We start from the raw sequence: 26,043 nt of genomic DNA on the forward strand, positions 1-26,043 counted from the left end.
GACATTCAGGTAAGTGATGCCTGTGTGAATCTCATGTTTGAAAGATGCAATTAAATATGTTTATTGAAGAAAACTTATACACAATTTACTGGTAATTGTTGGATACTTGTCCGTTGAGCTATATTTGTCACTTTTGAGGGGGAAATCTTAGCCCTGAGGCCTTTAGGCCTTTAGACTGACATTCATATTGAACTCTATTGTCCGTGCACTTTAAACTCCTAGAAGGGGACGTAATCAGACTTTAGAGATGTGACGTTATCTGACATTAGAAGAAAATATATGTATATGTACACACATATATGGATATTTATACATATGCACATATATATTTCTAACTCCAGTTTTATGACATCCTGCCATTTATTAAATTTTAACTATAGTATATCTAGCAATCTCTTTGTAAAATTGGAAAGAATTGATGCTCTCTGTAGAACAGTTATTGATCCAAGGGGAAGAGCTAGATGTCTTCTACCACCTGGCTAAAAATACATAAGTTAATCTACACCAGTACATAGTTCACAAAAGGTATTCTAAAATAAGTTCATATTCTGAAAAAGGAACCCGATTCTAGATTTGTAGGGCAAAATGGGAAAAGACATAGACAGCCAATCCACTATTTATTTGTTAAGGAGATGGAGGCCCCAAATTGTTTAACGATTTACTCAAAGTCACAGAGCTACTTATTGGCAAGCTGGCATTCAAACTCAAGACTCCAGGCTGTTGTATATTAACTGACAGACTTTAAATAAAAGTTGGCAGCATTTAGTAATTACTGAGAAAAGCTCAGAAATGTTATTGTCTTTCACTCTCTCTTTTTTTTTTTTCCACAGCAAGAGGAATGGTGTTGAAATAGTCTTAAATGAAGAACACATTGTACTTAATTTTATCCTTTTGGGGAAGGGAGACTTTAGCTTTCATGGCTCCTGGGGATGAAAGAGATAACGGGAGTGTTATTTCTTCTTCCTTTACTCATTCTTCCCTAGTAATCCACCCCCTCCTAAGAGAATAACATTGCTTCATAGAGACCAGGTGTGTATTTCTTTCCAGTTCCAAAGAAGCACAGGGATAAGATGTTTATGCAAAGGGAATTTCTGCTGTAATACATCCTTATTTCTTGGCATAAGTACATTGGAAAGGAAGGATTCAGTGGGTTCCCTTATCTGTAGTCAAGAGATTTCCAAGCTCCTAAAGAGGAGAGCTAATGATTAAGTACATAAAACCTTGTGTATGTATATATGCATTTATTAAGTGTCAGGTGTTCTTGGAGACAGTGAATTTCTGGTTTATAAAAATTTAAGATGTGTTTCCACGAATTTATTTTGCAGACCTTTTCAGAGGCAGTTAGATTTAATGTGGATTTTGGAGTTTTTGAAATCGTTAACAATGCCCCACAACTTCTGGAAAAGCAACTGAAAAAAATTCTACAAAACCAACAACCTCGAAATCCCATCTATGATGTTGTAAGGAAAAGAAAGAATGATGTTAAACCTGTTCAGATGAACGCCCCCTATGAAGACGAGAACATTAATATCAACTACAATATCATGGTAAGAAAGTATATTTGAGTTTATATCTTGGTAGGTAAATAAAGCATTAGGTAAGAGGCACCTGGGTGGCTCAGTCGTTAAGCGTCTGCCTTCGGCTCAGGGCGTGATCCCGGCGTTCTGGGATCGAGCCCCGCATCAGGCTTCTTCGCTGGGAGCCTGCTTCTTCCTCTCCCACTCCCCCTGCTTGTGTTCCCTCTCTCGCTGGCTGTCTCTCTCTGTCAAATAAATAAATAAAATCTAAAAAAAAAAAAAAGCATTAAATAAGACTAACATGAGGTTCCTTGGGCTTAACTTTCTGAACTGTAACTATATTTATTCAGTTTTATTGTACTCACACACAGTATTTGTTAGTTATTCTGTCATCTTATTCATGTCAAATTGCCAGTTTAATTTAGCAATTTTGTTGATGTTAGATTTTCAATATGAAAAAATTCATATAATTTCCTTTGAACATTTAGAATATCAGGTTAATTTGGGGCAGCAGAAATATGTGTATCCTTTATAGTTTAGATGCATTCTAGAAAAAGTGGGTATACAGTGAATTTATTTGGTTTGGGTTCTATCCTAACAAGAAGTTGGAAATTATGATTTCTGAGCCTCAATTTACATGATGTGACTCTGACCTCCTTGGCCTTAAATTCTACTCTCAGCTTCTGGATTTTGTCTCCTTAGCATGAGGTTAAAAAGAACAACAAAAAACCCTAGGTTCTAACCTTAGCTCTTTAACTTACCAGCTCTGTGTTCTTGAACAAGTGATTTTGATGAACCTTATTTTCATCACCTGTCAAATGATGCCTTCGCTACCTACTACTTAGGTTTGTTGTGTGGCTCAACTGAAGATAAAAAGAATGTTTAACCTTTTCCATGGTTTGAAGTGTCTGATGGAACGAGGCTAAAATATGGTCAGCACTTACAATATAGCTCTTTTCCAGCCTGAAATTTCTTCAGTGTTTCTTTTATTGAATTCCAATATATTTCTGTCTTTCTTGTTTACTTTCATCAAATTAAATGTATTAATAATAATAATAGTCTTTAAAATACTTTCATAAATATTAAAAATAAAAAATTATGTTATAGCATTGCTTTGAAGTTTAAACAAGGACATATATTCTGAACTTTATAGCACCATATAAATTGTTACAATATTCATTCATGATAAAAACTCTCAACAAAGTAGGTTTAAAGGGAACATACCTCAACATAATAAAAGCTATATGTGAAAAGCCCACAGCTAACATTATCCTCAGTGGGGAAAAATTGAGAGCTTTTCCTCTCAGATCAGGACTAAGACAAGGACGTCCACTCTTATACCTTTTATTCAACATAGCACTGGAATTCCTAGCCACAGCAATCAGACAAGACAAAGAAATAAAAGGCATCCAGACTGGTAAGGAAGAAGTAAAACTTTCACTAACTGCAGATGCCATGATACTATATGTAAAAAACGTTAAAGACTCTACCAAAAAATTGCTAGAACTAGTAAATAAATTCAGTAAAGTTGTAGAATACAAAATTAGTATACATAAATCTGTTGCATTTCATGCAAAGTTATGCCTAATAAAAACTCATTAAAAAATAAATTGCTTAAACATGTTAAAGGCTACCTAAAATCAATGGTACGTATTATATATGGTGAACTACTCAAACCAAATTAGATCATAAGAAAAGAAAAAGTATATCTTTATTGCTAATTCAAAATTATTTTAAACTTCCTAGACAAAGCTTAAACACAATAAATATAAATAATTACTATCAATTTGCAAGAGTAAGTAAGCTGAATTGTCTTTATTTATAAATTAATAAATGGTTTTTTAAATGGAAATATTACAGTAAAATCCAGGAAAATTTGTATGTAAACTTAGCATGTGAGCCATCCTTTCATGAAGTCAAGGACTCCAGAATCCTCAAAATAATTAAAAAAAAAAAAAACCTGGACACCAAAATGAAAATATTTCACATGTTAGAAAATGACATAAAGTTAAAAAACAATGATTTAGAAAAAAATTTGCAAGTATGAGGAAATGCATTTTATTTAATTTCTTAGCAATCTTATTCAAGAAAAAGACAAGTAAGCCAGTAAAATAATTGAAGTGATTCAACAAACTATTTACAAGAGAGGAATTAAAATGGAAAATGAGCAAATAAAAAGAAGTTTAATCACACAAATGGTCATAAATACGCAAATTATAAGTATGGCCAGTTACCATTTTTTAAGACATTAAATTGGCCTAGTTTTTTTATTTTTATTTTTAACTCAATTAGCCAACAAATAGTACATCATTAGTTTCAGAAGTAGAGTTTGATAATTCATTGGTTGTGTATAACACCCAGTCCTCACCACATCATGTGAAATGGGCCTACAATTTTAAAAAATAATAACATCTAGTGTTGGTAGAATATTAATTGCTACAATCTTTGGGAATTAATCTGGCAAAACCGATTAAAATTAAAAGTACTATGACTTATGCCTGGAAAGCCACTTTGGGATTTTTATCCCATACAAATAAATGTGTATGTATAGGAGCTGATTGCAGCATTGACTTCAGCAGTATAAACATATTATATGTTTATCAACTGAAGAACTATATGACTATTAGAAAGAAGGTGTTTGAGCTATGTCTGTTGTCCTGATTAGATAGATGCACATGTTGTATTGTTCAATGGAAAAGTCAAGTTGTAAATTAAAGTACATCATAGGATTCAGTTTTTATATAAAATAAATCCTACATAAGAGTTCCAAAAAAATCTGTTGCATTTCTATACACTAAAAATGAAGTAGCAGAAAAAGAAATTAAGAGAAAAATCCCATTTACAATTGCACCAAAATAATAAAATACCTAGGAATAAACCTAAGCAAGGAGGTGAAAGATCTGTACTCTGAAAAGTATAAAACATTGATGAAAGAAATTGAAGAAGATACAAATGGGAAGGTATTTCATGCTCATGAAGTGGAAGAACCAATTTTGTTAAAATACCTGTGTTACCCAAAGCAGTCTACAGATTTAATGCAATCCCTCTCAGAATACCAACTGCATTTTTCATAGAACTAGAACAAATAATACAAAAATTTGCGTGGAGCCAACCAAAGATCCTGAATGGCCAAAGCAATCTCAAGAGAGAACAAAGCTGCAGGTATCGCAATCCCAAATTTCAAGAAATGCTACAAAGCTATAGTAATCAAAACACTGTGGTAGTGGCACAAAAATAGACAGATAGATCAATGGACTAGAATAGAGAGCCCAGAAATAAACCCACCTCTGTATGGTCAATCTACGACAAAGGAGGCAAGAATATACAATGAAGAAGTGACGGTCTCTTCAATTATGAGACTGGACCACTTTCTTACACCAAACACAAAGATAAATGCAAAATGGATTAAAAACCTAAATGTGAAACCTGAAACCATAAAACTCCTAGAAGAAAACATAGGCAGTAATTTCTTTGACATTAGCCATGGAAACATTTTTCTAGGGATGTCTCCTCAGGCAAGGGAAACAAAAGCAAAATTGAAATACTGGGATTACACCAAAATAAAAAGCTTTTGCACAGCAAAGGAAACCACCATTAAAACAAAAAGGCACCTACTGAATGGGAGAAGATACTTGCAGATGGTATATCCAGTAAGGGGGTAATGTGCACAACTCCACACCAGATAAACAATCTGATTAAAAATTGGGGAGAGGACTCTGGAAAATAGTATCGAGGTTCCTCAGAAAATTAAAACAGAACTACCCTATGATCCAGCATTTGCACTACTAGGTATTTACCCAAAGGATACGGAAGTAATAATTTGAAGGGATACAAGCACCCCGATGTTTATAGCAACATTATCAACAACAGCCAAATTATGGAAAGAGCCCAAATGTCCATTGACTGATGAATGGCTAAAGATGTGCTATACATATATTAGAAAATATGAAAAAATATATATACTAGAATATTATTTAGCCATCAAAATAATGAAATCTTCCATTTGCAACAATGTGGATGGAACTAGAAAATATTATATTAAGCAAAATAAGTCAGTCAGAGAAAGACAAATACCATGTGATTTCACTCATATGTGGAATTTAAGAAACAAAACAAATGGGGGGGCGCCTGGGTGGCTCAGTCATTAAGCGTCTGCCTTCAGCTCGGGGCGTGATCCCAGGACTCTGGGATCAAGCCCCACATTGGGCTCCCTACTCCACTGGGAGCCTGCTTCTTCCTCTCCCACTCCCCCTGCTTGTGTTCCCTTTCTCGCTGGCTGTCTCTCTGTCAAATAAATAAATTAAATCTTAAAAAAAAAAAAAGAAAACAAATGAGCAGGGAGGGGGGAAAGAGAGGCAAACCAAGAAAAAGATGCTTAACTACAGAGAACAAACTGATGGTTACCAGAGGGGAGGTGGATGGGAGGATTGGTGACATAGGTGATGGGGATTAATGAGGGCACTTGTGATGAGCACTGGGTGTTGTATGAAAGTATTGAATCACTGAATTCTACACCTGAAACTAATATTACACTGTGTGTTAACTAACTGGAATTTAAATAAAAACTTGAAAAAAAAATGGGCAGAGGATTTGAACATACATTTTTCCAGAGAAGACAGACAGATGGCCAAAAAACACCTGAAAATTTGCTCAACAGCACTAATCATCAGCGAAATTCAAATCAAAACTACAATGAGGTATCACCTCACACCTGTCAGAATGGCTAGAACCAAAAAGACAAGAAATAATAGGTGTTGGCGAAGATGTGCAGAAAATGGAATCCTCACACACTGTTGGTGGGAAAGCAAATTGGGGCAGTCACTGTGGAAAACGTTATGGAGTTTCCTCAAAAAATTAAAAATAGAGGGGTGCCTGGGTGGCTCAGTCGTTAAGCGTCTGCCTTCGGCTCAGGGTATGACCCCTGCGTTCTGGGATCGAGCCCCACATCGGGCTCCTCCGCTGGGAGCCTGCTTCTTCCTCTCCCACTCCCCCTGCCTGTGTTCCCTCTCTCGCTGTCTCTCTCTCTGTCAAATAAATAAATAAAATCTTTTAAAAAAATTAAAAATAGAATTACCATATGATCCAGTAATGCCATACTTGGTATTTACCCAAACAAAATGAAAATGCTAATTCAAAAAGATATATGAACCCTTATGTTTATTGCAGCATTATTTACAATAGCCAAGATATGGAAGCAACCCAACTGTCCATGGATAGGTGAATGGATAAAGAAGATGTGATCTACGTGGCTGAATTATTTTCATAAAAAAGAATGAGATCTTTGAGATCTTACCATTTTCAACAACATAAATGGACCTAGAGGGTATAATGCTAAGTGAAATAAGTCAGTCAGAGAAAGACAACTATCATACAAGATTTCACTGGTATGTGGAAGTTAAGAAATAAAATGGACAACAAAAAGAGACAAAAAACAGACTCAACTATAGAGAACAAACTGGTGGTTGCCAGAGGGAAGGGGTTGAGGGGAGGGGTGAAATAAAGAGGATTAAGAGTACTCTTACTGTAGTGAGCACTGAATGATGTATAGAATTGTTGAATCAGTATATTGTACACCTGAAACTAATATAACACTGTATGTTCATTATACTTCATTTTTAAAAAATGGACATAGGATTTGGGTAGACATTTCTCCAGAGAAGATGTACAGATAGCGAAAATTCATACAAGAAGATGCTCAACATTAATCATAAGAGAAATGCAGTCAACATTGGGAGATGGGGTGGGCGAGTTGATGTGGAATGGAGAGTGACTGCTAGTGGATATGAGGTTTTCTGGAAGTTGATGAAATTTTATCATGGTAATGGTTTGGGAATATACTAAAAACCTTCGGATTATATATTTTAAATGGGTGAATTGTATGGAATGTGAATTATATATCAAAGTTGTTATTTAAAAAGCAGCGTGTATGTATACACACATACACAAATCTCAATTAACTATTTCTATACACCTATTAGAATGAGTAAACTGTGCAACACACATTGACAATACCAAGTGCCAGTCAAATTGCAGAGAAACCGGAACTCCTACATCATTGATGAGAATTCCATTTTGGAAAACAGTTTGGCAGCTGGCTTTCTAGGTTAAACATATATCATACTACCCATCTATCCTACTTCCACATATTACCAAAGAGAAACGAACAGTTCTGTTCACACAAAAACTTGTGAAAGTCTGTAGTTCCTTTATTTATAATCACCAAAAGCTGTAATAAACCCAAATTTCCTGTAAGTGGGGAGTGAATAAACAAACTGTGGTTCATCCATATAGTGGAGTACTACTCACTGAAGAGGAGTGAACTAGTGATCCATCTAGGAACATAGGTCAATCTCATGCATCATGCTAAATGAAGGAAGCTACATACTATATTGATTCCAATTATATGACACTTTGGAGAAGGCAAAATTGTGGAGAACCAATTGGTGGTTGCTAGGGCCTGGGGTTAGAGGGAGTCATTGAATGCAAAGTGGCAGGAAGTTTGGAGGACGTTGGAACTATTCTCTATCTTGATTGTAGTCATGGTTATACAGCATAAGTATTTGTTAAAACTTATAGAACTGGTTACTAAAAAAGGATGGATTTTTACTGTATGTATTTTTTTTTTTAGTTTTAAGGATTAAATTTACCTTAGGTAAATAATTTCTGTGTTTTTCATAGGTATTTATTAAGTTGTCATTTTATGTTTGACGAGCTTGTTCTGTATTTTTTTGGTCTTTATATTTTAGTTACTTGTAAACACCTTGAAGGGACATTTTGGCAGTTTGACTAAAGACCATCTTCAATTTTGATTTTATTCCTTTTAAGCTTTGCATTCCATTTTTGGGTCAGATAGGTGCCAAGACATTCAAAGGGGGATGACTTATTGGTGAACTGTTCATTAAGGAAATATTAGGCAAATTGATTTTGTATGACGGACTAGTCTTGACAACCTCGTAGTATTATTCCTCAAGGGAGTGTACCGATATTTATACGTGGTCTGGTGTCTTTCTGGGACACATTGAATGCATTGCTAATGAGAATCCAAGAGTCGTGTATGGTTGTCAGTGTGTAGCACATGTGGAGGCCTGTGTGGAGTTTTCGTGACTATAAGATCCAAGTGTCCTTCATATCTCACTCATAAGCAGTAAGACCATCAACAAGATGCTACTGTTCAGGTTCTGCCTGCTTCCAAAGTTTCTTCTGTGTTTTCATTACCCGGAAGATAGTCTTTGGTCAGGGCCAATGGATGTTTTGGGCTGAACAGAAGGAAACCATTGTTCCCTCAGTTTTCCAGCCTTCGGGAGCCTAATGACTTCATGCCACGTGCAAGCAGTGTGGAGCGCAGGTGCACGCTCCAGAACATCAGCTCATCAGATGTCGGCAGTACTACTCTGTGAGCCTGTGAGTTCCTCCCTGGAGTCAGCAGTGGTCTGTGTTGACTGATGTTAGTATCACAGCACAACTGTTGCTTTAGCAGGTCATCAGTGGGAGTTACATAAATGCAGACACGCCAGCCTCACTGAGATGTGTGCTTTACTGGTTGTTTGACTTATGCAGCAGCATGTGTTTAACGTTCAAAGTACTGACATTCTTTAGAATTCTGGAAAAAAGTGAATATAAGACAAAAAGAGAATCAATAGTAAATGTTTGAGAATGAAGAGCAACTCAGTAACTCTTCCATGATTTTGTATGGCCCTCACAACCTCAAAATCAAATCTGAACTCCTCAAGGTCATTTAAAAGAAAATTCATCATTAGGCCTGCCTGCTTCTCCAGCTTGCTTCCCTCCTTTCCTCAAATCTCACCCTGCGATCTAGTCATACTAGACTTACCTTTGTTTCCTCTCCTGCTCTCCTCTGCACCACGCTAAGTGAGTGGCATGTTCTCTGGGAAACCTTTGCTGGCTTCAGTGCCCAGGTGCCCTCCCACAGAAGGCTGAACTTGCAGCATTTACTGCGCTCTACTATTATTACTTATTGAGTTAGCTGTAAGCTCCTTAAAGGCACGGCCTTTCCTTTTCTTTCCCTCCTTCCTTCCTACCTTCCTAAGATTTTATTTATTCACTTGACAGAGCGAGAGAGCAAGCAGAGGGAGGGGCAGACTCACCACTGAGCGGAGCCCGCTGCAGAGCTCCATCCAAGGGCCCTGGGATCATGACCTGAGCCTGAGCCAAGGCAGATGCTTAACCTACTGAGCCACCCAAGTGTCCCAGGGCCTTATCTTTCTTGCTAAGCTGGGTATCCCCAGGATAGTACCTGGGGATGTTAAATATTTAACCATTTTCTAAAATTGGAAGGGCAGGGGTGTGTGGTGACCATTGTGGCCTTATCAAGTGTTCTGGTTAGCTCTTTTTCTGTTTGTGATTATTTTTAACCCATTTTGTGACTGTGCAAATACCAAGAGTGACGTTTTTTCTCATACCTCCTCCTTCAATAAGTTACTTAACTTCTCCGGATTCAGTTTGTTAATCTGTAAAATGGGGCTAATGGTTGATGCAGGTTTGTTGAGAGAAAGAAGTACCAGAAGGCAAGCAATGGCTCCCAGTGTGTGACTCTGAGGTTCTTGTTCTCTCTTGTGCAAACAGAAGGTAGAGGCAGGGCTCCGGGTAATAGCTAGAGGTCATTATTGTTCTAGTGACTAGGCCTTAATTGTCCTGAAAGGTGATTTTCTTTGACTCTTTCTTTTTCACTTGTCCTCTAATAGTGTCTCCGTCGTGAAGAAGGTATTGAGTGGATCAAAAAAGAAAGACTTCCAGCGTTTTTGGAAAGTGATTGTTACTTTGAATACAGGTATTGTAGTCCCATCAACAAACCTATTTTTTAATTGCCTGGGTTTTTTTTTTCACCTAAAATCATTTTTTTGTACTTTCTTAATAAAATCATATACTTTTAAACCCACTGCAGTTTGTATCCCACCTGCTACAGAATGCAAGCGGTAGTGCATTTGTAAAAATCACTTAACTTCTCCACAGAGGTCTCACCGAAATAGTACCTAATAAATGTACTTCAGTTGTACTTCTTAGATCATTATGTTTTAAAAATTGTCTACTTGTGATTATGGTATTTATGCGTAGTCTGTTAAAAAAGCAAACATAAGCATGTCGGGAAAAAGAATGTCATGGTGGACCAAGTTTTTCTTTTATGTTTCCTGACTTTTAATGTATAAGTACCTAAACATTTTGAAATTTTACTAAAATTTGACCTATACTTAGAACCACCATTTTAAAAATCAAGGTAAAATACATTAAAACTAATTATTATTTAGTAGTTCTGGGAATAAGCCATTAATTTTAGCAGATCCCCAAAGAATCATTGTGCAGAGTGAGGAGATGGACTTGAAAATAAAATAAAATAAAATAAAATAAAATAAAATAAAATAAAATAAAATTTTAGGGTTTTTTCCCCCCCTGAATTCTATCATAGTTGAAACTTATTTCAAGTTTGTATGATTTCTAAAATACAGATTAGCCAAATTGGTCTCACAAGTAAGATGGAGTGGATCAGGCATGAACATCACACTCAGTGCAGATTTTCCCCCCTGGGTCCTGAAGAAACCAGCCAGTCCACCACCACCTGTTGCTGAAGAAGAGAATGTTATCATCATGAAAAAGTTCTACATTTCTCTTGGCGAGGTAAATGTATGAGTGTTTCTTCATGACTTGGCACTGCAAGCAGACTTTTCATTTTAGGGATAGGAATTTCATTTGTACCACTTGAACAGGGGAAATGACTTCAAGTACTTCTAAGGCAGATTTAGCAAAACTTTTTGTGGATTTATGCTGACTCCGTTGCTCTGCACTCTTTCACCCGAAATGTAATCGGTCTTATTATTCTCATGTATACAGAAGAACAAATGCAAGACTGAAGAACATGCTCGGGGTCACCCGGGAAGCAAGGAAGGGTACTTTGAATTATATCCATGGTTTCGTTGTTCCTTCCAAAATTTTCATTATTCAGAGTCTATAATTTTTGTACAAAATGAGGATCAATTGAGTCTGCTCCTCCCTATTGTCAAGATTATTCCTCAGTAGTAAAATTCACGACCCTTTAACTGTTATCAGATAAATTTGTCCTCCGTGAAGAAATGCTGGATTGTGTGAGTGCATTTAAAGAGATCTAACACAGACTCAAATGTGCTTTTGGAGAGTCATGGCGCAGGAAAAACTGTTGTTTGATCTCCGGGGTCTAATTATCAGGTCTTCTTTCTGGGAACATATTTCCTATACACAACGATGTACAAAACCAGGAATTGCAAATATGTGGCCCATGTGTTGCTGCTCTCCTAGTTTCCATTCATGACAGACATTGCTAATCAATCATGGCAATTTTCCTGCTGAGCTAGGACTTGGCTCCAAAGTCTTTTCAACACAGCCCTCTAGGCAAGTACTTCCAGTTGATCAAAGATGTCATACAAAAGGAAAACTATTTGCCATCTCTGTTGGAATAGACAGACTTAACGTATCCTACCTGACCATTTATTTTCATGTGTAGTTTCTATTTAATTTTGTAATTTGGCATTTCTATCAGTAATACTTGGCAAAAATGTCTGAAATTTTGCCAGTTGCATTATTTCCACTGAGCTAAAAGCTAGGGATATACTAAAAGCATATTTTACTTCTCTCTTATGCTTGTTTTTAAGTATTTATTTTTTCTCAAATGTACTAGAGAAATGTCAGGAATATCATAAAAATATGTACTGATAGTAGAAGTCAGTAAACGTACAACAGGAAGAATCAATCTAGGGAACTAAGATCTGATTCCTTACATGTAAATTAAATTGAATGTAAGAGAGTAAAATTTAAACTAGTTTACTTTTGCTATTTTCTGTGACGAAAAAACTCATTTCTGTCCACTTGATTAATACTTTATCTAATATTCTCTTTTTAAAGATTTAATTTTATTTATTTATTTTAGAGAGAGAGAGAGTGAGAGGTAGGGGCCGAGGAGGAGGGAGAGGGACTTGCCTCAGCTCCGCGGGCTGAGCTCTGAGCCTGACACGGGGCTTGATCTCACAACCCTGAGATCATGACCTGAGGCAAAATCAAGAGTTGGATGCTCAACCAACTGAGCCACCCAGTTGACCCACTAATATCTTCTTAATAGCTTTTGAACTATTTCAGGATTTGAAATTCTTTGAGGATCCAAGATTCTTTGAGACCTTAAATCATTTAAATCATGATTATAAACAAAGATTAATCTTTATGATGATAACTGGTAATATTTCTTTGAGTCTTCATTATACCATCTAAACACAAACAATTGACTCCTCTTAAGCACATTCAGTGGACTAGTTACCTACTTTTATGTCTGACTACTTACTATTTCTCTCCTAATTTTTACTCTGCAATCTTTTTCTCACAGTTGAAATAACAAGAACTTTTGTATATTGGCCTCTCTCAATTCCCTGACAGTTCTTCATTATTTTGGCTTTCTCTCAGTGCTTAGCATATTGCTTGGAATATAATAGTCACTCAAATATATGTCGAATGAACATATAATTAATAATAAATGACTTGGTTTTATTTTTTTTTTCAATATTTATTTGAGAGAGAGAGAGCATGAGAGGAGGGAGGGTCAGAGGGAGAAGCAGACTCCTTGCTGAGCAGGGAGCCCTATGCGGTGCTTGATCCTGGATCCTGGGACCCTAGGATCATGACCTGAGCCGAAGGCAGTCACTTAACCAACTGAGCCACCCACGTGCCCAAATGACTTGGTTTTAAAGGAAGGAAAAGAAGGAACAAAAGGAAATTAGAATCTCCCAAAGCTTTTATCCACCCAGGAAACCTTACTTCTCAGAGGGGCAGTGAATATATGGGTGGGACTTTTCATTTCTCTCTCTTGTTTTTTGGTCTCATTGTGTGGCCCGACTTGCCTTGCTAATTCTGTATGATAGTCAGAGAACAATACCTATTCTATTTGAGGGCTGCATCTTTTGTGAGTGAGTATTCCTGAGGCTAAGGCGGACTTGTTGGAGAAAGGAGAAAGGTGAAAGGAGAGTAATGATGGACACTCCCTTCTCTGCTTCTGTTGAAATCTGGATTATTTTAGAAAGATCGTGAGGACATTACTGAGAGAGGCAGGCAGAGGAATTTTCCCAGGAAAGCTGAGAAAAGGGCTTCTCAGGACTGGGTTTCTGGAAGCTGAAGGTCAGCTTGGGAATTGGGTCAGCTGGCTCGAGGGTACACAAAGTAAAGGAAAAATTGAAGGCTATATCCAGGGGCAGATGGAGTCAGGAGTCAGTTTTCAGGAAGCGTGCAATCCAAGCAAAGCTGTGAAAACTGAATCTAAGGCAAAGGGGCAGTTGAGATTGGGGAGGTTTTCGTGGCTCCTGAGAGTAGGTCTGTCATATTAGGGAGGTATTGTAAAAAACACAGAGCCAGATTAGACAGAATTAGGGGCAGGACATAATTGGAAAGTTGTAATGTGGGAGTAGCTGGCAAAAGATGCAGCCAAGAACTGATGAGCCATGTGACTGCCAAGGTACAGTGAGACGGCATGAATCTATAATGAAGCCAGGAAGTAGGGTTGCATGCATGGTGGAAGAGTGGAGAAAGATTTGGTGGATATTGGGCTCATTTTTACCTTTGGTCACCTAATATCCAAATCACCTGAGTTGAAATTTCCTTCCCATTATTCTCAGATAATGAATTTTTCTGTGTACAACATTCTTTTCTTTCATGGCATAATTTTCCCTTTCATATTGTACTATGCAAATTTTATGCTGTAATGACGTGGTGAGGTTTGCGATTGGGAGAACACGGATAATCTTAACGTTAAACAAAGGTGCTCCTTTTTTCCTAGGCCTCCTATACTCAAACAAAAGATTGGTTTGCATTAGCAAAACAGAGTCTGCAAACAGCGTCAACATTTTCATTACCATCTTGTGTAGTCCACAGCAAACCTGAGTCACCGGTCCTTTCAGCTGTTTCCGGTAAGGAGAAGAATGATTTCAGCACTTCTCTTTAAATCTTTTGTTATTGTTGTTCTAATCTTCCAGGGCAACACGTAGTGGTGGGAGAGAAAAATAATCTCCATCCCTACCCCGCCCCCACACTTCACTTTCTACCATTTTTATTTTTATTTTTTCAATTTTTGTTTTTTATTTTTTATTATTTATTTATTCATTTTAAAAACTTTTATTGTGTTATGTTAGTCACCATACAGTACTTCATTAATTTTTGATGTGTTCCATGATTCATTGTTTGTGTATAAAACCCAGTGCTCCATGCAATACTTGCCTTCCTTAATATCCATCACCAGTGTTTATAACATCTACTGTTTTTATTTTTAAAGATTTATTTATTTATTTATTTATTTATTTGAGAAAGAGAGAGAGCAGGGGGAGGGGCAGAGGGAGAGAGAGAATCTCAAGCAGACTCCCTGCTGAGTGCAGAGCCCAATGTGGAGCTCGGTCTCATAACCTTGAGATCATGATCTGAACCGAAATCAAGAGTTGGACGCTTAACTGGCTGAGCCACCCAGGTGCCCCTATACTGTTTTTTAAGAGGCAACTTGGCATAGGATAAAGAGAATGGGTTTAGATGGGTTAATACTTATTAGCTGTGTGACTTTCTAAAGTTATTCCACTTCTTGAGAGCCTTGCTTTTCTTATCTGTAAGATGAGAATAATGATAGATACTAAATGTCTAGAAATGGCCTGATCTAGTGTCTGCTCCCTCATAGGCAGTCAGTAAATATTTGTCTTTACTTCTTGTGACAATTTACAAATTCTTATTATTAAGTATTTGAAATTAATGGGTGGAACCTTTCTCTCCTCTTGAAAGTATATAGTCGTTCATGCAACTTGAGTTTTTCTTCTAAGTTCAGACTTGTTTTTCTCCTTGAAAAACAGATACATTTCTACCCTGGGGAACCTTTGTGGAAGATACCAACTTTTCATAGATACAGAAGGAAACTTGCAGAAATGAGTGTCATTAACATGATATTGATAGAGTAAAAAAAATCTAGCAATGTGATTCAGGAGAGGAATTTAGCAATTCACTATGTTCTTACCTAATTCTTTTGAAAAGTGTAAGCAACCTCTGAGGACAATAAATCTGGGTTCTCTAGAATTGAACTTAAATCTAGGTAAAGAGGAAAATAATCTCCTTAATTGCAAATGGCTGAATTTATAGGTTTCTTGCTGTTTCCCCCAAATAGTAAAGTAGAAAATTGGAGAACGAAGATAGTGAATGTGGTGAACAGGAAGAGAAAGGGTAATAGGAGCGTGGTGAACAGAAATGCTAGCCTTTTCTCTCTCCCTCCACTTCTGTGGGGTTGAGTATATACCCAGCATCTTTTCACGGGTTTACAAAAGTCTAGTCTCTTAATGCTGGGGGAACTTAGTATCTTCGTTTTCAATAAAAATTGTAATAAAACATTTCCAGTTCATTGGGATTTGAAACCTATTATTGAGAAAATGGCCATTGAAGTGGGACACAGATGACACCAGTTTTCCTGCTCTGTGGCATTTCAAGCCGTAGATTTGCCATGTGAAACAAAGCACTGACACACGATATTTCACGGATTTCTAACAAAGGAGAAACTAGGAGCTCAAGACTATATGTCTTTAGAAAAAGTATAAAACAATCCATTTGTATTTGTAAGCCTTATGCCATTTTGTAATTTTGATGGCAGGTTGTAAGTATGATAGTAATTGAATCTTTCAGATAAAATAGCGAATTTTTAAAAATTACTGGTATGATTCCAGTTCTGATATGTTCATTGATTTCCTAATTCTATTTTATCTTATAAGCATGACATATTAGAATACATACAATTGTTTAATGTACCTATTCTAATTGTATGATAGGTTTGGCCTTTACATATCGACATTCTATGTCAGCCTCAAATACGACATTTTGAAAGTGCATGATGTCTTTTTGAAGATCCTCTGTATTCAGGATGTCAAATATTTTGCTCATCTGCCACCATTATCCACTTCCATGTCCAAGGAAGACATGACCAATCCTGTTGGCAGGTTTTTCTCTACTGGTATCAAATGTGGCTTCAGAACTCCCCCTTATGTACATGAAGTCACTACCAGTGCCAAGCCCACCTACCATGCTGACTCTGCAACATCTAGTTAATAATAAAAGCAACTCTGTATTCATATCTGACCTAATAGCCCTTTATGATTTAATGCAGACAGCGTTATCTTTGATGATGGAATCCACCCGAGGATAAAAAGGGACTCATCTGAAACCATTAGATTAACTTCTCATTTCGAAGAAGAAGACAACATTGGCTCCATCTCTCTACAAGACACTCCTTCTCAGGCCCTTCTGAGAATTTACCTTGAGAGGCAACAGGATGCTGATGAAAGCCTTACACTGCATTTCTCAACATGGGAAGAATTTTTAAGATCTTATGTAACCTTTATTTTGAGAGTAGCAATTCATCAAATTTTTGAAGAGCCACTGACAGAAAGCCCAGATTATATAAATTTCAGCAAGGTAACAGAAGTGGTGCTTGAGGAGGGTTTTGAGCCTGTCCCTGGCAGGAATGTTTCAAGTGAAACATTTCAAATCACAAATGAAAAGTCAGAAGAGATGTTAGAACAAGCAAGTTCAAAGAGTGAGAGCATTGGACCAGAAACCAGGGCTGATTGGTGTATGTCTCACAAAGCTTATGATATTGGCAATAGAAAGGAGTTTGAAAGATTTAAGAAATTTCTAAAAGATACATTAGGAGAGAGATATTGGTCATTATGGATGGATATTGAGAGGTTGAAAGTTCTTAAGGACCCCGGAAGACATCAAAGGTATGTCTAGTTTTTACTTTCAATAGTTGTTTTTTTTTTTAAATTATGGAATATTAGTTTGGCTTCCTTAAGCACAGGCAGAAAGCCTGAAATAAAAATAAAAATGTAATTTATACTTTTAGAGGAATGAATAATAATATTTATTTTATTATAATAATAGTGATTTTATTAGTTCTGTGATTTCATAATTTTCAGATACAAATAGTGGCAATTGTTTGGGTTCACATAATATTTCTTCCCATGGATTCTATACCTACTTTCATATCAATCATTCTGTTTTATTTTTATAACATTGTAGTGATATATCTTTGTAGAAAAAATAATTTTTCCATTATATAACTGCACTGGCTTCGGATACCTTCTATAAAAGTTACCATGGTAAGAGACTGCTGTTCCTAGCAGCCTGCTCAGTTAACAAATCCCATGGTCTTTGGTTGGATGCCACTTAGACGCTCATATCTGAATAAGATATCTCCTAGATATACCAGCTATCCTCTACAGAGCTTCCTGGTTGTAAAGGAAGGGTCCTGATGGATCCAGGTCCTTGTTTGGCTATCCCATGTGTTTTAGATTATGGTAAGTCTTAACAACCTTAAGAGGACCCTGCTTTAGGAAAGTTTTTATCCTGTCTATGTTCTCCTTCCTGCTCTGAAGCAGATCAACTACAGTAGATTGCAGTTCCCAGGAAGGGTTTAACCGAATATATACTAGTAACAGGGTTATTCCTCTTAATCCAATGGCATTCAGATCATAGAGCTCGTTGTGCATACTTATAGGATCAGGGATTATCAAATGGTTGATTATGCAGCCATGACTTGATTGATCATGGAGTAGAAAGCCACTACCACTTTTCAAGATACATTAGGGAAGTTATATGCAAGCAACCTATATAAATTCTTCAGGGTCAGTACTGTATTAGTTCCTATTGTTGCTGTAGCAGATCGCCACAAATTTAATGGCTTTTAAATGGCTTTTTTAAAAAAAATTTTTAATGCCATAAGTTTATTCTGTTACAGTTTTGAAATAGGAAGTCTAACATGGGTGGGCAGGGCTACATTCTTTCTGGACACTCTAGGGGAGAATCCATTTCCTTGCTTTTTCCAGCTTCCAGAGGTCACCTACTTTCCTTGGTTCATGGCCTTTCCTCCACCTACAAGTCAGCAACATAGCATCTTCTCTCTGACCTCTGCTTCTATCCTCACATCTTTTCTCAATGACTCACCCTCCTGCCTCCCTCTTAGAAGGACCCTTGTGATTACTTTAGGGCTATCTAGATAATCCAGGAATATCTTCTCAAAATCTTTATCAAATTGGGGGCCTAGGTGGCTCAGATGGTTAAGCATCTGCCTTCGGCTTAGATCATGATCTCCAGGTCCTGGGGTGGAGCCCCATGTCAAGCCCCACGTTGGGCTCCCACCTTGGCGGGGTGTCTGCTTCTCCCTCTGCCTCTCCACCCTGCTTGTGCTCGCTCTGTCCCCCACCCCCAAATGGAAAAATAAAATCCTTAAAAAAAATCCTAATCATATCTGCAGGATGCCTTCGACCACGTAAGGTAACATTCAGAGGTTCTGGGGATTAGGACATGGACATCTTTGGAAGACCATTGTTTAACCTACCAAAATACTCTTCCTATTCCCATAATTGTAAGAAATATTTTTATCTCCACATTGGTACTCCTGTAACTCAGTGTTGGTTTTGAGATAGTTCTTTACTTGTCTGAAACATTTTAGAAGTGAAAACATTTGGCTTGTAGAATGTCATAGCAATGTGTGTGGATGTGTTTCGTTTTAGACATCTTGAGAAGATGAAAAAATGCTATCTAGTAAGCAATGGAGATTGCTACCTTTCCGCAGAAATATTATCAAAACTTAAACTGCTGGAAGCATCTCAGTGGAATGAAGAACACTTAAGAAATATTCAGACTGAGGTTGTAAAACCCTTACTTCTTTATTGGTAAGAAAAATGATGTGATTTAAACTTATTTGCTTTTACTTTTCTTAGGCAAGTTACAAGTTATATTTTTTGTTTTACTGATTTATAATTTATGGAGATTTAAAATGACAAGACTATTGTATCTTTTGCCTTCCTTAAAGTATTTACCCTTTAGATAATTTGGATGTTTGGGGGATTTTAAATCCATAATAAGGCTGGACAGTACTTAAGCTCCATTTTAACTTCATGAGCACATCCATCTACATCTGACCTTTTTATGGTCAGTATCTCATCAAATTGATGTGTGTGTGTGTGTGTGTGTGTGTGTGTGTGTGTACATCTTGATAGAGTTATAGATTTATCATCTCAGTAAATATTTTTGAGTGCTTACTATACAGTCCAAGTGCTGTAGTAAGGATACAAGGGTAAAATACAGACAAGTCTAATGTTTACAATCTAGTAAGAGGAACATACATAGGAAATGAGTATAATAAAAGAAAGTGTGGTGAACACACAATACAGAGGAGATGTAATTTTTCACTCAGGACTTGAAGGACTCTAAGTAAGGAAAAGAGAGGGGACATATGGAGAAAATGTGTGCCATTTGAGGGTCATCGAGCTGCCTGCAGCTGTGATAGATCTGAATATGTCACTTTTCTGCTTGAAATCTTTTCCCAAAGCTTTCAGTGTAGAGTTCAAATGCCTTAAATTAGCAAATAAGGTCATAGTAATTTGTCCCCCACCCACTTCTTTGGCATCATCTCCCATCGGGTTTTCCAGATTACATATATGCTTTGCACTTTTCTATATATAGATAGAATGTTGTTTTTCTCTTTCTTTAAGAACTTGAATATGTCCACTTTCACCACTGTTGTTTAACCTAGCCTCAACTGGAAGTCCTAGCCTCACCAGACAACAAAAAGAAATAAAAGGCATCCAAATCTGCCAAGAAGATATAAAACTTTCACTGTTGGCAGATTACATGATACTCTATATGGAAAACCCAAAAGACTCCACTAAAAATTTTTTAGAACTGATAAACAAATTCAATAAAATTGCAGGATACAAAATCAACATCCAGAAATCTGTTGCATTTCTATACACCAATAATGAAGCAACAGAAAAAGAGATTAAGGAATCAATCTTATTTACAATTGCACCCCAAATCATAAGATACCTAGGAATAAACCTAACCAAACAGGTAAAAGACCTGTACTCTGAAAACTATAGAACACTTATGAAAGAAATTGAAGAGGACACAAAGAAATGGAAAAATATTCCATGCTCATGGATTGGAAGAATAAATATTGCTAAAATGTCTAAACTACCCAAAACAATCTACACACTTAATGCAATCCCTATCAAGATACCACCAGCATTTTTTCACAGAACTAGAACAAACAATCCTAAAATTTGTACAGAACCACAAAAGACCCTGAAGAGACAAAGCAACCTTGATAAAGAAAAGTAAAGCTGGAGGCATCACATTTCTGGATTTCAAGTTATATTACAAAGCTATAGTGATCAAGACAGTATGGTACTGGCACAAAAATAGGTACTCAAAATAGAAAACCCAGAAATGAACCCATAACTACATGGTCAATTCATCTTCAACAAAGTAGGAAAGAATATCCAATGGAAAAAAGACAATCTCTACAACAAATGGTGTTGGGAAAACTGGACAGCAACATGTGGAAAAGTGAAACTGGACTATTTTCTTACACCATACACAAAAGAACTGGAACAAATAGTCCTTAAATTTGTATGGAAACAGAAAAGGCCCCGAATCTCCAAGGAACTGTTGAAAAGGAAAACAAAGCTGGGGGCATCACAATGCCGGATTTTGAGCTGTACTACAAAGCTGCAATCACAAAGACAGCATGGTACTGGCACAAAAACAGACACATAGACCAATGGAACAGAATAGAGAACCCAGAAATGGACCCTCGGCTCTTTGGGCAACTAATCTTTGATAAAGCAGGAAAAAACATTCGGTGGAAAAAAGACAGTCTCTTCAATAAATGGTGCTGGGAGAATTGGACAGCTACATGCAAAAGAATGAAACTTGACCACTCTCTCACACCATACACAAAAATAAACTCCAAATGGATGAAAGACCTCGGTGTGAGACAGGAATCCATCAAAATCCTAGAGGAGAACATAGGCAGCAACCTCTACAATATCGGCCAAAGCAACCTTTTTCATGACACATCTCCAAAGGCGAGAGAAACAAAAGATAAAATGAACTTGTGGGACTTCTTCAAGATAAAAAGCATCTGCACAGCCAAGGAAACAGTCAAAAAAAATAAGAGGCAGCCCACGGAATGGGAGAAGATATTTGCAAATGATGCTACAGATAAAAGACTGGTATCCAAGATCTACAAAGAACTTCTCAAACTCAATACGCAAGAAACAAATAAATCAAAAAATGGGCAGAAGATATGAATGACACTTTTCCAATGATGACATACAAATGGCTAACAGACACATGAAAAAATGTTCAAAATCATTAGCCATCAGGGAAATTCAAATCAAAACCACACTGAGATACCACCTTACGCCAGTTAGAATGGCAAAAATTGACAAGGTAAGAAACAACAATTGCTGGAGAGGATGTGGAGAAAGGGGATCCCTCCTCCATTGTTGGTGGGAATGCAAGTTGGTACAGCCACTCTGGAAAACAGTGTGGAGGTCCCTTAAAAAGTTAAAAATTGAGCTACCCTATGACCCAGCCATTGCACTACTGGGTATTTACCCCAAAGATACAGATGTAGTGAAGAGAAGGGCCATATGCACCCCAATGTTCATAGCAGCATTGTCCATAATAGCTAAATTGTGGAAGGAACCAAGATGCCCTTCAACAGATGACTGGATTAAGAAGTTGTGGTCCAGGGGCGCCTGGGTGGCACAGCGGTTAAGCGTCTGCCTTCGGCTCAGGGCGTGATCCCGGCGTTGTGGGATCGAGCCCCACATCAGGCTCCTCCACTATGAGCCTGCTTCTTCCTCTCCCACTCCCCCTGCTTGTGTTCCCTCTCTCGCTGGCTGTCTCTATCTCTGTCAAATAAATAAATAAAATCTTAAAAAAAAAAAAAAAAAAAGAAGTTGTGGTCCATATATACAATGGAATATTACTCAGCTATCAGAAAGAACGAGTTCTCAACATTTGCTGCAACATGGACGGCACTGGAGGAGATAACGCTAAGTGAAATAAGTCAAGCAGAGAAAGACAATTATCATATGATTTCTCTCATCTATGGATCATAAGAACTAGGAAGATCGGTAGGGGAAGAAAGGGATAAAGAAAGGGGGGGTAATCAGAAGGGGGAATGAAGCATGAGAGACTATGGACTCTGAGAAACAAACTGAGGGCCTCAGAGGGGAGGGGGGTGGGGGAATGGGATAGACTGGTGATGGGTAGTAAGGAGGGCACGTATTTCATGGTGCACTGGGTGTTATACGCAACTAATGAATCATCAAACTTTACATCAGAAACCAGGGATGTACTGTATGGTGACTAAAATAATAAAAAAAACATTAAAATTAAAAAAAAGAAATAGGAAAGATAAAAGGCAATTAGAAACCCCAGAAATAGTAAAATAATAAAATATTAATAACAGGTAAAAATAAATAAATAAACTCAAAATGGATTAAAGACCTAACTGTGAGACAAGAAACCATCAGGATCCTCGAGGAGAACACAGGCAGTAACCTTTTTGACATCGGCCATAGCAACTTCCTCTTAGATATGTCTCCTGAGGAAAGGGATACAAAAGCAAAAATAAACTATTGGGACTTCATCAAAATAAAAAGGTTCTACACAGCAAAGGAAACAATCAACAAAACTAAAGGGCAGCCTACGGAATGGGAGAAGATATTTGCAAATGACATATCTGAAAAAAGGGTTCATATCCAAAATATATATAAATAACTTAAAAAACTCAACACCCCAAAAATGAATACTCCAATTAAAAAATGGGCAGAAGACATGAATAGACGTTTTTCCAGAGAACACATACAGATGGCCAACAGACGCATGAAAAGATGTTCAACATCACTCACCATCACTGAAATGCAAATCAAAGCTACAATGAGATATCACCTCACACCTGCCAGAATGGCTGAAATAAAAAATGGGAGAAACAGCAATGTTGGCGAGGATGTGGAGAAAAAGGAGTCCTCTTGCACTATTGGTGGGACTGCAGACTGGTACAACCACTCTGGAAAACAGAATGGAGATTCCTCAAAAAGTTAAAAAGAGAACTATCCTATGATCCAGCAATTGCACTACTAGTATTTACCCAAGGAATACAAAATACTAATACAGAAATACTAATTTGAAGGGATATATGCACCCTGTTGTTTATAGCAGCAGTATCTACAATAGCTATATTACAGAAACAGCCCAAGTGATGATGAATGGATAAAGAAGATGTGGCATATATATATATATATACACACACATATTCATATGCACACACACACATATATATATAGATAGATATAGATATGTATGTATGTATGCACACACACACAATGGAATATTACTCAGCTATAAAAAAGAATGAAATCTCGCCATTTGCAAGAATATGGATGGAGCTATGCTAAGCAAAATAAGTCAGAGAAAGACAAATACCATATGATTTCACTCATATGTGGAATTTAAGAAGCAAAATAACAAGCAGAGAGGGGAAAAAGTGAGAGGGAAGCAGACCAGAAAACAGACTCATAACTATGGGAATAAACTGATGGTGGCCAGAGGGGAGGTGGGTGGGGGATGGGTGAAATAGGTGATGAGGATTAAGGAGGACACTTGTGATGAGCACCAGGTGTTGTATGGAAGTGTTGAATCACTAAATTCTACACCTGAAACTAATATTACACTCTATATTAACTAACTGGAATTTAAATAAAATTTTTAAAAACAAAAAATAAATGAATAAAAACCTTAAATATTTAATGCATACAGAAAGGTGTAAATTATACTGTAGTGGGCACATATGTATGTACAATCCAACTTAATAAAATATTACTAATACAGTGGAAACATTTCTTCTTTTAAATTAAACTTTTTAGGGGCACCTGGGTGGCTCAGTCGATTAAGTGTCTGCCTTCAGCTCAGGTCATGTTCCTTGAGTACTGGGATTGAGCCCTGAGTTCAGCGGGTTGTCTGCTTCTCCCTCTCCCTCTGCTCCTCCCCAGCTTGTGCTCTCCCTTTCTCTCTCTTTCACTCTCTCTCTCTCCCAAATAAATAAATAAAATCTTTAAAAAAATATTTAACTTTTTATTTTGAGATCGTTGTGGATTCATATGTAGTTGTAAGAAATAATAGAGAGGATTCTAAGGAGCTTTTACCCAGTTTCCCCTAATGGTAATATCTTGCATTACTGTAGTCCCATAGCATAAGGAGGAAATTGACATTGATACAACTCACCGGTCTTTTTCATATTTTACCAGTTACACATGCACTTATTTGTGCATGCACATAGTTAATACTATGCAGTTTTATCACATTAGAGATTCATGCATTTGCCACTGTAGTCAAGATGCAGAACAGTTACCACAAACCTCTCTTGTACTGCCCTCTTGCAACTATGCCCACCTCCTTCCTTACCCTTCTCTTCTCATTTGTAACTCCTGCAAACCACCAACCTATTATTTAAGTGAAATAATACAATATATAATTTTTAGGAATTACCTTTTTCCATTCAACATGATTTCCTTGAGATTCATCCAAGTGGATGTGTGTATCAATACTTTTTTGGCATTGCTAAGTAGTACTCTGTTGTATGTTACACATCCATTCACCCACTGAAGGACATTAGGGATGTTTCCACTCTTTCACTATTACTTTTTTTTTTAAGATTTTATTTATTTATTTATCTGATGGAGAGATAGAACCAGAGAGCACAGTTGGGGGAGGGGAGGGATTGGCAGAGGGAGAAGGAGCAGCAGTCTCCCTGCTGACCAGGGAGTCCAGTGCAGGGCTCAGTCCCAGGACCCTGTGATCATGACCTGAGCTGAAGGCAGGTGCCCAAAGGACTGAGCCACCCAGGTGCCCCTTTAACTATACTAATAAAGTAGCTATGAGCATTCATGTACAGGTTTCTGAATGAACATAGTTTTCATTTCTCTGGGGTTAATGTCTAAGAGTGAGATTAATGGGTCATATAGTCTGTTTTTTTGGTTTTAAAAGAAACTACCAAACTATTTTTCAAAGTTGATGTACCTACATTCCCACCAGGAATATAAGAATGATCCAGTTTCTGTGCATCCCTGCCCTTTTTTGGTGTTGTCACAATTTTCTATTTAAAGTCATTCTAATATGTGTACAGTGATAGCTCTTTTGCAGTTGTCCAATGATTAATGATGCCGAACATTTTTTCAGCTGTTCACTTGCCATTTGCAGATCCTCTTCAGTGAAATATCTGTTCATGTCTTTTGTTTATTTTATAATTGGATTGTTTTCTTTCTCATTGTTGAGTTTTAAAGTTATTTTTATATTCTAGATGCTAGTCATTAGTCAGACATGTAGTTGGCAACTATTTTCTCCCAGTCTTTAGCTTGACATTTCAAAGACAAGCTTTCCAAAAACTTCTTAAAAGGGTCTTTCAGAGCTTCCTGGTTGGTGAACATGTGGAGATTTGGGAAGAGTGGTGTGATTAGAGAGCACAGAAGCTCTACACCCCTTCCCAGGCACCTTATTCTATGCATCTTTTCCATCTGGCTATTCTTCAGTTATATGTTTTTATTTAAAAAACCAGATTAAGCAAAATGGTAAAAATAATGTGGATAATGGGAACCAGAATTCTCATTGATGTGGAAGAGAGTTATAC

At 37.1% G+C, this 26,043-nt stretch overlaps 1 protein-coding gene across 1 annotated transcript in view; it reads left to right on the plus strand.

Moving 5' to 3' along the window:
* The window catches only part of RGS22 (regulator of G protein signaling 22), a 118,158-nt gene that overhangs the window by 22,336 nt on the left and 69,779 nt on the right, over positions 1-26,043 (plus strand). The window contains exons 4-9 of the mRNA XM_087864424.1: positions 1,326-1,547; positions 10,220-10,305; positions 10,979-11,147; positions 14,317-14,446; positions 16,663-17,278; positions 19,070-19,231. Coding sequence (XP_087720550.1) covers positions 1,326-1,547; positions 10,220-10,305; positions 10,979-11,147; positions 14,317-14,446; positions 16,663-17,278; positions 19,070-19,231 — 1,385 coding nt within the window. The remainder of the gene's footprint in view (positions 1-1,325; positions 1,548-10,219; positions 10,306-10,978; positions 11,148-14,316; positions 14,447-16,662; positions 17,279-19,069; positions 19,232-26,043) is intronic.

This window comes from Ursus americanus, chromosome 9 (assembly GCF_024610735.1).
Source record: "Ursus americanus isolate L20-20 chromosome 9, mUrsAme1.1.p, whole genome shotgun sequence".
Classification (NCBI taxonomy): Eukaryota; Metazoa; Chordata; class Mammalia; order Carnivora; family Ursidae; genus Ursus; species Ursus americanus.